Source organism: Ambystoma mexicanum, chromosome 7p (genome assembly GCF_040938575.1).
Source record: "Ambystoma mexicanum isolate Mex_15411 chromosome 7p, UKY_AmexF1_1, whole genome shotgun sequence".
Classification (NCBI taxonomy): Eukaryota; Metazoa; Chordata; class Amphibia; order Caudata; family Ambystomatidae; genus Ambystoma; species Ambystoma mexicanum.
This window is the reverse complement of record NC_090939.1, coordinates 98,837,532-98,850,342: the sequence shown is the minus strand read 5'-3', so window position 1 is coordinate 98,850,342 and position 12,811 is coordinate 98,837,532. Positions and strand designations below refer to the sequence as shown.

General features: G+C 52.2%; 1 protein-coding gene across 2 annotated transcripts in view; it reads right to left on the bottom strand.

The window, feature by feature from the left end:
- SIDT1 (SID1 transmembrane family member 1) overlaps nucleotides 1-12,367 on the bottom strand; it is a 737,146-nt gene extending 724,779 nt beyond the window's left edge. For both annotated transcript variants that reach the window (XM_069635864.1, XM_069635865.1), the window contains exon 1: nucleotides 11,244-12,367. In XM_069635864.1, coding sequence (XP_069491965.1) covers nucleotides 11,244-11,435 — 192 coding nt within the window. In that variant the 5' untranslated portion in view covers nucleotides 11,436-12,367. The remainder of the gene's footprint in view (nucleotides 1-11,243) is intronic.
- Nucleotides 12,368-12,811: the final 444 nt, after the last annotated feature.

Below are 12,811 nucleotides of genomic sequence, written 5' to 3'. Positions count from 1 at the left end.
AATAGAAGAGATGACTGCCCACTTGAGGATCCGCCACTGCAGTACTCCGCCCTGATGATGAAGAGGACGAAGAAGAGGCCACAGCAGCCTGATGATGAAGAGGATGAAGAAGCACAGTGCCCCTCCACTGCAGCAACACCAGTGGTGTAAATGTTCCAAAAATTGGCTGAAGGACAGAAGAAGAAAAACTGGGCTAGGCAGGCCCTGCCATTTTAGCCCTTCTCCTTGCTCTCACTCGACGTAGGAGGCCCAAATGTGAAGTAAAAATCAAAAATTGGGCATGTATATGCAGGTTAGAATGCCTGCACGCAGTTTGTCCAAAAATTAGACCTGGATCACCTTCCCCATCCAAACCGGAGCTTGGAGAAGTTCCACAAGCATGTTGACAAAATGGCTGCCAGCCGCGTGTGCGATCCACAGCCACGGCGTGAAACAAAATGTCATCCGTTCCGTTTCGTTTAGAAAAATTGTGACATCGATCACAACCGGGCCCGGGCATGCGCATCCACCCGTCGCCACTGTTGGGGGTCGGTCGGGGGCCCCCATGCGGTCCCGTAAGCCCCCGCTCCCGACAGACACACACACACACACACACACACGTCTTGCCGGTTCGGGCTTCCCGGTTGCTCTGTCACGGCCGGGAACGCCCCGTTTATTTATACAGCACGCGGCGGCGTGCAACGTCACGCCGCTGCGTGCGAGTCACATCACGGGGCAGCGCCACAAGTACCAACACGGCTAGAAATGCGAGGAACAGACTGTTCTCCGATTCAAGAGTGATTTTGTGAATTTGACACCCCTAGCAGGGTCAGCAATGGGATGCATGGCTGTGTCAACGAATTACTAGAAGCAGGTGACTATGCTAGCATATTGCAGGCTCTCTTGAAATGTGTCTTCAAGAAGAGGCATTTACAAAGATGGTCAAGTGTTCCTCGTCAGCTGTTAAGTGATCAGCCAGCCATTGCTTTTGAGATCATGTGACCTCATGTCCTGTTACTTGCAGCCCAGCCTTCATAAAAAAAGAAAGAAAAAGGAACACCTTACATCACTTCACAATGACAAGTGGGCACGATCAAGGGCTCCTGTAGCTGAGCAAAGCGGGCAGCAGTTTGTCAACATTGCAACTTGCAAGGTTTCTTGGGATTCAGCAGTTGCCCACCTGCAGTTACGTCCCGTGCACACTGTGACGTCCCAGTTAGTTTGTAAGCGCATGCGCGAGCCTCGTTCTGGGCCCCGCGCATGCGCAGGTGAAATAAACTGCGTACCACAGCAGTTGCCACCGGGACGCGTAACCGACACCAGCTTGTCCCGTGTCTCCATTGATGTATGCGTGTGCATGCCTGCTGTGAGTGCGTGTGGGCCACCGGAGGCACGGGTGGCCGCCCTCAACATAACAACTGGTGACGAGGCGGGATACCGCCGTAGCGCTCGCCCCATATACACGGCAGAGAAGAAAAACATTTTTAAAAAATCAGCAACGCTACGTCGGACGGAAGCACGGACCCGGTGCGAACATTCCGGTAATGTCGAGAGGCAAGCACACAGCGGTAGCGGCCTGAAAAGGTGCTTGTGCGCTGCTGTTTGAGTGCAACCAAGCAATTTTTGGAACTTTTGGTCGCCCCAGAGCCCGGAGGACGACGTTCTCAACACACACACCCTGTGGAGGAGTGCTGCAGGACACGACAAGGTGGTGGATTAGCAACCAGCGATCCGAGGTACGTGTGAAATCCATCCCAGTCAGGTTTGCGGCCTCTGAGACATTAAGAGGTGCCTGTGCGACCTGTGAACATGGCAGAAAGTGATGGCGAAGGAGGACCTGCGGCAGTAGTGACGAGAGCGCAGCAGGGGTCATTGCTACCAATGCAAGAATTTGATGTATCAGGTCCCCCGTCGAAATTAGGTCCAAAGTGGTTGCTATGGATCAAGAAACTTGATATGTATTTCACAGCAACGGGGATAACTGACAATGACGCAAAAAGGGCGACCCTGTTATATTCCGCAGGTCTGGACGTCATTCGCATATATGAATCTCTTAACCTGCAAGTAGTCAAATATGATGCTGTCAAGGCTGCATTGGAGAATCACTTCATACCACTTTCCAATGTTGATTACGAAAGATTCCTATTCTGCGGGGAAAAACAGAAGGAAGAGGAATCCCGGGATCGATTTTGTGCTAGACTGCAGCTAATGGCCACCACATGTCGATGGGACAATGAGGAGTTGATGATACGTAATCAGGTAATCCAAGGGTGTAGATCTGGGAAACTACGGAGACAAATACTGAGAAAGCCAGGGTGGACTCTACAACAAATACTAGACAGTGGCAGGACGTATGAGCTGGCGGAAGTGAGAGGTGCCAAGATGGACGCAGCAGTGCGACCGGGCGCCTCTGAGGATGCGTTTGCCATCAGCAAGCGAGCCGGATCGAAAGACAAGTGGGGCCAGAGAAGGGAAGGGACTCAAACACCACATGGGTCTAATTTGATCTGTCAAGACTGTGGGTATGATTTGCCTCATTCGGAGGAGTGTCCGGCAAAATCAAGATCGTGTGGCAGGTGCAATGGACCAGGACACTATGCGAGAATGTGTCGTGCCCCTGCTCCCATCTCTACACAGAGAGGCCCGGCGAGAGTTCGGGGGAGCGGGTCAAGAAGACAACGGAGTATTGCGGCCCTGGAGCAGGAAATGCAAAGACTACAGTTGGCCGAGGAGGAAGAGGAAGACGAGGACGAAGTGTTCTTCATTTCAAACATTGCCTCTGGAGCCAAGAGAAAGAGACAGCCCAAGTGTGTAGTGGACATACAAGAGTACCGACACAAGTGCTAATTGACACCGGGGCCTCGGTCTGTGTACTGGCGGAAGAACACTATCTGAAAATTCCAGGCCCTCCCACACTGGACAGGTCAGCGGCGAAGATATTCACGTTCGGCGGGGAAACTCTGCTGCCAATCAAGGGCGTATTCATAACTCCTGTATCCAAGGGAGGAAAAACGATCAAGGCAAGATTTTTTGTCACGGATGCGAGTCCCCATTCGTTACTCAGCTGTGCAGCATCTGAAGCACTGAACCTGGTTCATTTCGCATATGAGGTTTATTTGACGGACATTGAATCACTGCTTGACAAGTTTGGGGGCATTTTCGAAGGGGTCGGAAAGTTAAAGGCGCCCCCTGTGCGTCTGCACATTGACGATTCAATTAGGCCAACAGCCCTGAAGCATAGGCAGATCCCGTTCCATCTAAGGGAGAAGGTGGAGGAGGAGCTGCGGTCGCTTGTGAACATGGACATCATTGAGAGAGTGGAAGGGCCTACGCCCTGAGTGTCGCCTATAGTGGTCGCGCCCAAGCCAAAACAGCCTGGCGCGGTGAGAATCTGCGTAGATATGCGCCTCCCCAATGCCGCAATCAAAAGGGAAAGGCACTTGACGCCAACCCTGGATGACATCGTAGGGGAGCTACAGGGAGCAAAAGTGTTCTCTAAATTGGATCTGCGAGCGGGCTATCACCAGCTTGAGCTCCACCCGGACTCCAGATTCATCACCACTTTTACCACGCACGAGGGTCTCTACCAGTTCAAACGCCTGAGTTTTGGCATTCGTCGGCCGCCAAGGTGTTCCAAAACACCATCAGGGGAGCGTTGGCAGGCCTAAAAGGTGTGTTGAACATGAGTGACGATATTTTGGTGTTCGCCAACTCTGAAGCTGAACATATGAAAAGGCTCGAGGACACACTAAAGAGACTGCACGATCTGGGCCTCACTCTACACCGTCAAAAGTGCGAATTCTTTAAAGACCGAATTGGATTTTTCGGATTCATCTTTCATGCTGCCGGCGTATCGCCTGACCCGGCAAAGATCAGAGACATTCGGGAAGCTGCCGCACCACAGTCCCCCACGGAGGTAAGGAGTTTCCTGGCTATGGTGACGTACTGTGGGCGCTTCATTAAGAGTTTGGCTTCGCTGGCGGAACCACTCAGGGCACTGACGCGAAATGATGCTGTAAGGAAGTGGGAAGCCCGGGAACAAGAGGCATTTGAAGCTCTCAAAAATGCCCTGTCCGATGAAGACACAATGGCCTACTTCAATCCATCGGTGGAGTCCGAGATTGTAGTGGATGCTAGCCCTGTAGGCGTGGGGGCAGTGTTGCTACAGCCCGACGAAAGGGGGGACATGCGGCCAATTGCATACGCAAGTAAAGCCCTCTCCAGTACCGAAATGAGATACTCGCAAATTGAGAGGGAGGCCCTGGCCATCCTGTGGGGCTGTCGCCATTTCCGCCTCTACATCTTGGGCAAACCTGTCGTGGTGGTGACAGACCACAAACCCCTATTGCCCATATTGGCGGGAGTGTCGTCAAAACCGCCCCCAAGAATTGAGAGGTGGATGTTGGCCCTCATGGAATACGGTGTGCGGCTAATATACAGACCGGGAACCAACAACCCAGCAGACTATCTGTCGCGCCATCCTAACAAGGAGAATGCAGAATTGGAGAGCGGTGAAGAGGACTGCCAAGGTTTGATCTGCCAAGTTGTGGAAGGAGCACTGCCAATGGCTCTCTCGAGACTGGCAATAGCGACGGAATCCTCCAACGATGAGGTCTTTGGCATTATCAAAGCCGCGGTGAAAAGTGGAGATTGGAGGGAAGTGCTGCGCAACAACTCACGGCGCCACGAGGAGGCACCTGCAAGCGCTCTGGCGAGTTAGAGACGAGCTATCCATCTCTGATGATGGACTACTCCTCAGAGGCCGACAAATTGTCATACCACAGGCGCTAAGGAAACGGGTGTTGGAACTGGCGCACATTGGTCATCAAGGGGTCGTCAAGACCAAGGCGAGGTTAAGGCCCAAGGTCTGGTTTCCAGAGCTGGAGGGTGAGGTTGAAATTTTCGTGAGAAGGTGCCTGTCTTGCCAAGCGGCAAACCCAGGAGACAAGGCCCCACCAATATGCTCGATGGAGCTCAGCACAAAGCCATGGGGGACTGTTCACGTGGATTTTGGCTCGACTGGTCGAGGCATGTACTTTCTGGTGGCCATCGACCAGTGGTCGAGATACCCTGAGGTAGAGGTTGTGGAGTCGACTGCAACGGAGTTCACCACCAGAGCGTTGGACAAAATGTTTGCAACGCATGGCTACCCCGACATACTGTGTTCAGACAATGGACCCCCATTCACCGGCAGCCAGTTTGCCCAATTCCTCCGAGAAAGGGGGAAGACATCACCGCCGGGTGTCTCCACTATGGCCACGAGCTAATGGAGAGGCCGAAAGAATGATGCTGACGCTCAACAAGGTACTAAGGATTTCAGCCAGTGGGGGTGAAGACCTGCGGACGAAGCTCGTGGAATTCCTGCGAGAATATCGAGCAATGCCCCACCAGTCCACGGGGGTTGCTCCCGCCGAGGTGCTGTTTGGGCGGTGCCCGAGGGGAATGCTGCCGGAAGTGGAGGGACAAGGGCCCGGGGTCATTGATGACGGGAAGGTTCAAGAAGAACGTGTGTTGCGCAATAAGAAGGAGAGTGAGAGGAGGGGTTTGCGAGAAACGGAAATGCAAGTTGGAGATTCGGTGCTAGTTCGGAACCGGCACCCGGAAGGCAAATTGTCTCTACCTTTTGAACCTCGCCCCTGGAAGGTAACGCATGTGAAAGGGACAATGGTGACAGCAGCGTGCGAGCGTGGCACCGTCACCCGCAACCGGTCCTTCTTCAAGAAAGTGGACACGTCGGATGAAGCCCTGACCCCGGGTGAGACATTAAGTCCGGAAAGGAGCCCCAGAGCGCAAGAGGATGTCCCATCGAGCGAGAGCACTCCAGCGGGAGACAGTGACTGTCCTCTGCCAACGGTCACGCCCCGGTATCCCGTCCGCCGAGACCGCAAGCCACCGGTTCGTCTCAAGGACTACGTCCTGGACTCAGGGGACTGAGCCGACTGCAAGAGAGGCCGTTCCAGGTTGGCGAAACAACGTGTTCATGTTTACGAGTTCAGGGGAGCCTGTGCACCCCGAGTGTTATACCGTTTGTCGTTAAAGAAAAAAGGGATGTGACGTCCCAGTTAGTTTGTACGTGCATGCGCGAGCCTCGTTCTGGGCCCCGCGCATGCGCAGGTGAAATAAACTGCGTACCACGGCAGTTGCCGCCGGGACACGTAACTGGCACCAGCGCGTCCCGTGTCTCCATTGATGTATGCGTGTGCATGCCTGCTGTGAGTGCGTGTGGGCCACCCGAGGCACGGGTGGCCGCCCTCAACATAACACACACTAGGTGTCACTATGTGGCAGAAGGGAAAGCGCATGCACTGCCAATCAAGTGCATTTATCACCAGGGACTAAATACGCCCATAGCTGGCATGGCCTTGCGATAATTTCACGTCTTCTGACGTCACTTCCGGTATTAGCTCTCATTCATTTTGTTAGGATGTATGCCAGGACTAGGTTGTCATTAGGATGTCGGGAAGGTGAAGACAATTAGGGCAAAACGTTTGGATCCGTTATACCATCGAATTTAGCTTTCCGAATCCAATAACATCGATTTTTTTCTTCCAGTCACATTGAATTTGTGTTCTTCTTTTAATGCATTTCGCTGCAATGTAATGCAGGGGGGAAAACTCCCCACAGCTGCCCCTACATCCCCCACTGTAATTCATATTTGTATCCCCCCCACCCCCCCATCTACATTTTGGCGAAATGTGTTTTTAAAAAACTCGTTCTGGGATTCGAAAAAAATGTCTTTGATGTTTTGGTACGATACCAAGCGTTTGGCTGACCTTTTCTAATCCCCGTTGGACTTCCCGGCCAAAAAAAGTCATGGACTACCCCAAAAATCATAGGATGTTCCCTCATTAAGCTGGGGGGACTCCTGGGCGTTTCCAGGAGACAATTAGGAGCTTACTTAACGTGTGGCTCAGGAAGAAATTGAACCAATTGCCAAGGGAAGGAATTCGATGCTCGCCCAGCACATGGCAGCTTTAACCAAGAAGGGTAAGAGTGATCTTCGCCTCAGTGGCAGGCACATCTCAACTTCCACCCCTCTAAACACACGAGGGGGGTGCTGCCACTGGCCAGCTTCTAGCACAAGCTATCATGTGTACTTGGGATCAGATCTGGGATTTCTGGCTGGTATGTTACGAACCGGGGACATGCACTAGAGGGAAAGCAGGCAGGTCATTGATAGAGGGGGTGGGCGACCAGGCCGCTATTGCCATTAAAGACCGCAGAGGTAGACCAGGCCGCCACTCCTGGAAACGGGCAGACTGGTCAATTAGGGGTCTGCAACAAGTGGTGTGCTGGATGTTTTAGACTAAGTCTCCCACGGACCCTCATGATTGACTGTGCTGGTTAGGGCAGGTGGGATTTGTAGTCCAAAAACATCTGGAGAGCCAAAGGTTGCAGACGCAGGCTCCCAAAAGGCTTGTACCAAAGTATTACCTTAGTATTTGATGGATATAATATATTTTCTTAAATTACTTTCTTTGTCCAGGTTACTATTGTGTGTCTGGCACTGGAACCTTTTTGTAAAATGTTCAATGACCACAAAATATACTTAGTACTGTTTCACTGAAATTAGCAAGGGGGAAAAATATCCATACACACACACACATATATATATATATATATACACACACATACATACACTTCAGATCAGGTACACAGACAGGCACAGATGACAGGGTCTTTACAGGAGGGGCCTAATTCTTTTTTTTGGAACAACATTCCATTCAGAGCACAGTACAAGCAATGTGCATATAAATATATATGATATGTGGCATTTATACCGCGCCTGTACACAAGTGTTTCTAGGCGCGACAAGACAAGGAGGGGAAACAGAGGAAGGACAAAACAACGATCTTACTAGGCCTTGTGTCATTCAGACTGTGCAAGTGCAGGTAAGAGGGAAGGGGAGAAGTGCTGGGGGAGGTGGAAGGGAGAGGTGCAGGTAACTTAATAAGGGCAGCCAGCCGGGTGGCTCATAAGTGGAGAGAGAAGGGGCTCACTGTAGGGTTGCAGGTACAGACCCTTAAGTGCTGGGGGGTCCGGAGGCAGTGAGAGGACAACTGGACATGCAGGGGCCTGGGCCTGAGTTCAGAGAGTGATCCGGTGAACAGTGCGCGGGGCAGTCGGGTTCATCAGCCGGGGAGAGGAGGAGAGAAAGCGGAAGGGAAAAGAAAGGTCTTGAGTTGCTTCCAGAACTGGAGGTGCTTCTGCTCAAGTTTGAGTGCGGCAGGGAAGCTGTTCCAAAGGGAGGGCCCATATAAAAGATAAATAAATAAATAAATAAATTAAAAAAAAAAAAAATCGGAAAATCCATTTGAGCCAAGACACACATTCCACAACACCACCTAGTAGACATCGCTAGAGGTTGAACGTTTTTTTAAACCTTTTTAAACCCACCATAGCTTTCTTGGTGTTAATGTTTTATATATATATCTATCTATGGTGTGCATTATTTTGTCCATGATAAACGCAGACATCTCTGCAGCCAAACTCCACTCCGCCGCCCAGCCCCTAAAGCAGTGGTCACATGATGGAGCTGGTCCCCCTAGGGGGGGGTCGAAGGGGGGCAGGGAGGGGCTCTTCCAAAAAGGAGTATGGTGAGTGATTTTAATAAAAAATAAAAGCAGAATTCACATTCAGGGTGGGGTAGCAGCAATATTTGTACTCAAGGGGGGCTTGGCATAAAACGTTTGAATACCACTGCCCTAAAGTGAGAGAATAGTGTAATGCGATTTTTTTTTTTTAATTAAATGTTTGGTTTGATTTTACAAACTTTACATTACATTCTTTTTCAAATCTATAGTTAAAAAAAAGAAAGAAAAATTTCATTTGGTCCATTCATTTCGACTCATTTCATGATCTCGGTCCAGAATTTAATTATTGTAATTATTAGCCACTGATCATTTCCTCTTAGCAGATTCGCCCATCTTACTTCTGTCGTCATCTCTTTATTGGAAATACCAAAAAAGGTTCTGAATAGTTCTCTTTTTTCTTTCAGCATCGGGCACACTATGATTAAATGGAATAGTGTTTCTGGTGTTTGGAGTTCTTTACAAAATCTGCAGTCCGGGGAAGTAGAACCAGTTTTATCAAATGTCGCTAAGTAGCCCCTAGTTGGGAGTATACTCAGGCGAAATCTTAAAAATAAGTCACGAATCATCCTATCAGGGAATTGCATTAAATATTCTGGTAGTTGTTTAAGGCTCTTACTCCTGTGTCACATTTAAGGAACCGTTTGTAGTTTTTTTGTTTGTCTATTGTTTTTATCCAGTCATTCGTTTTTAATTTTCTTTTCGCATGCTGGGGTCTCTTTACCAACAGTTCTTCGGTAATTTCTTCAGCTTGCATTTTTCTCTTTATGTTGTAATCCATTTCAAAAGAGCTGTTGTTTGAAATGCTTGTTCTTTTCTTTTTAATATTTCCAGTGATGGTATTTGATCATCCGAAATGACTTTTCTATAAAGGTCCATCTGTTTCCATGTGACTATAGATTTTATCGATTGTAAGCCCAATTCAAAACGGATCCTAGCAATAGGAAACGATTTGGGGAGTGCTAACGTTTGTCACCAATATAGACATTCTGGATTATTAGTATAAAAGGTTTAACGTTTTAACCACATGATAAAAAAAAGAAATAATGCGATCTAGTCTAACGCAATCGCTTTCATATATAGTGTAAATAATTCGACCCCACGAAAGGGATACAATCAGCCATAAAACATCAGTAAAAAAAAGAAGCACACGCCGCTAGCTAGCTCCTACCCATTTAACAATGTCACGGCGTGCCTCGAGGGGGAACATGTCGGCGCTAGACAACATGCCGAAATAAATCGGTGACAGTCCATTAGCTTCTGCAGTGGTTTCGGGCGCCCGCTGCCGGCCCTTTTGAAGTTCTCACCCTCATTTGTTCCAGTATTTTGGAATTAAAAAGCACCGGCCATCCTGCCCGAGGACAGGCTTTCCAGGCAGTGGAGACATAGTGCACCGGCATCCAGCATGCACCAGAATCAAGGGCCACACAACAGGCAATTGAGCGAGACTGGCCCGCTGCTGACACACAATCCAGCGCATGCAAACAGTGTGACAGCCATAATCCACGTGTTGCTGGGGTTAATCAGTAGCCATCGCGTTATCTTTTCCCTACAATGTAAATGCCCAATAGGAGACCCCGGTTTTACAGGCAGGGTGGGCGGTGCCTGCTCGTCGGTTGCCATGGCAACCGCTTGTGGGAGCAGCGAGGGATTGGGCGGCGGCGGCGGCAGCAGCAGCAGCTGTCGGCACACGGAGCTAAACACGAACACCTAATCAGGAAAAGTCCCACGCGAGCTAGGGCACCCTGCCCAAACGCAAACACACCTGCAACTGATAACGAGCAGTAATCAGTCACTGAGCTGCAATGACACGACCCTGCCAGGCCCAGGCGGGTAGCGCTAGTCAGTCACTGAGCTGCAATGACACGACCCTGCCGGGCCCAGGCAGGTAATCAGTCACTGAGCTGCAATGACACGACTCTGCCGGGCCCAGGCGTGTAATCAGTCACTGAGCTGCAATGACACGACCCTGCCGAGCCCAGGCGGGCAGTCAGTTACTGAGCTGCAATGACACGACCCTGCCGGGCCCAGGCGTGTAATCAGTCACTGAGCTGCAATGACACGACCCTGCCGAGCCCAGGCGGGCAGTCAGTTACTGAGCTGCAATGACACGACTCTGCCGGCCCCAGGCGGGCAGTCAGTCACTGAGCTGCAATGACACGACTCTGCCGGGCCCAGGCGGGCAGTCAGTCACTGAGCTGCAATGACACGACTCTGCCGGGCCCAGGCGGGCAGTCAGTCACTGAGCTGCAATGACACGACGGACTCTGCCGGGCCCAGGCGGGCAGTCAGTCACTGAGCTGCAATGACACGACCCTACCAGGCCCAGGCGGGTAATCAGTCACTGCACAGAGTCTCGTCAACTTCACACAACAACAAAAATGATGTGTTATGGGTAGATTCTGCCCATGCACGCCATGAATGGTTCCAAGGGGGAGAGGGGCTATGGGTTGCCGACCCCTCCCATCACGTTATGGGGCCCCTGGACCCTCACATCTTGAGTGGTGGAAGGGTTTCTTTCTACTGGCCATATAGGGTAACTGGTGGAGGGGCTGCTGCACGCTCAATGTGTTCTCGACACTTTATGGGGGTGCTTCAGGGGCCACCCACCTCTCACGCATGCAGGAGGGACACCTCCCCCCCCCCTTCAATCACAGGAAGCAGGGACCTTACCTGGCCGGGTCGGCTGGTGTAGTTATACGAGTAGATCTGCTCCGCGCTCCTGGACACCTGGCCCCGGTAGGGTATCCCGAAGTCGGCCCCCCTGGAGGGGGAGGGCCTGGAAACCTCCAGATCCTGGGCGGCCAGACCCGGGGCGAGCAGGGCCAGCAGCCCCCAGAGCAGGGCGCTCTGCCGTGCAGGCATGGCGGGAGCACCGGGGGTCCAGCCCGGGGTGGGTGGCGGGCTCCTCTCCTGCAGGCAGCCCCAGGATGGGCAGGAGGAGGAGTGTGTAGGGCTGCAATACTGCGGCGATAAGAGGTGCTCCCGGGCCGGCGATGAAATGTGCTCCGGCGATATCAAGTGTTCCGAGGCTGCAATACTGGGGTGGTTGCGCTGGGTCTCCGAAGAGGACGGTGATCAGCAGGGCCTAGGGGTCTGCAATGCCAGGGGGTGGTCTGGACTGCAATGCCAAATGGATGGCCAGGGTTTCCCTGCCGAGAGAGCAGCACAGCGGGCTGCAATGCACAGCCTATGTGGTCAGCAGCACAGCGGGCTGCAATGCACAGCCTATGGGCGCTTTGTCTCAGTCCTGAACCACACACGCCTGCTCCACCTGTCCAAGCAGCCATTCGTTAATCCATCGCCGGCAATCCTGTCGCAAGCTCCGGGGCGCCGGGCGGTCCCCCTACCCGGCGTGCGGTCCTCCCTCCCTCAGCTCAGCGCGTCCGTTATCCTCCCCACCCTGCTCCGGGGCACCAGTATTCGGGAGCAGGCGGCCAGTCCATCCATAATCAATGAGTTCGAAGTCCAGGGCAACGGGGCGGAGCTCTCCTTTCCTCGGGCAAGAAAGAGGACCCTCCTCAGGTTAGGATTCTCTGAGAAGTGCAGCTGCCCCCCACCCCATCCATTCATCAAGAGACCCCCAGTGTGGCCGGGACACTCCCTCCCTCCTGCGGGCTGGGATCTGTTTACCTTCCGCAGACCGACGGCTGCTAACGAGCCTTCCCTGGCAAGCGGGCACGGCACTGGTTCACGGGGCGGGAGGGAAGGCGCCCCTTCCAGCAGCATCCCTGGCCTCCAATGGGCAAGGGCGGCTCTGGGCAGGAGGAACCCCCGACCGTGGTAGGAGCAGGCACCCCCATCCCCGCACCCCCCCGCCCCCCAGCCCAAGGAAAGGGCATCGGTGCACTATAGCCCATCGGCCCCCTTTCTACACTCTACCATCTGCTGGGAGAAGAAACGCCCCCCAGGAAGACTCCGCAGAGAGTAAACATTAGGCTTTGAGAAACACACACACCTGCCAGAAACCAACCTGCCTGCATTCCGCTGGCATCAATTCCCTAACACACGAAATCGCCTCTAGGCGCTATAAAATAATGATTTGTATTGTATTGTCATTTATATAACACCACTTTCCCATGATATGAATGCCCTCAATTCGCTTTGTGTTTGTGGTTGGAACGCTCTCGGGACCGAAGTCCTCGTATGGGAAAACGTTCTAAGAGTACACTTTAAGATGGGTGTGTGCATTCTGCCAGGATTATGACCTGAGGGCTGACTAGGCTCCAATAAGCAACCGA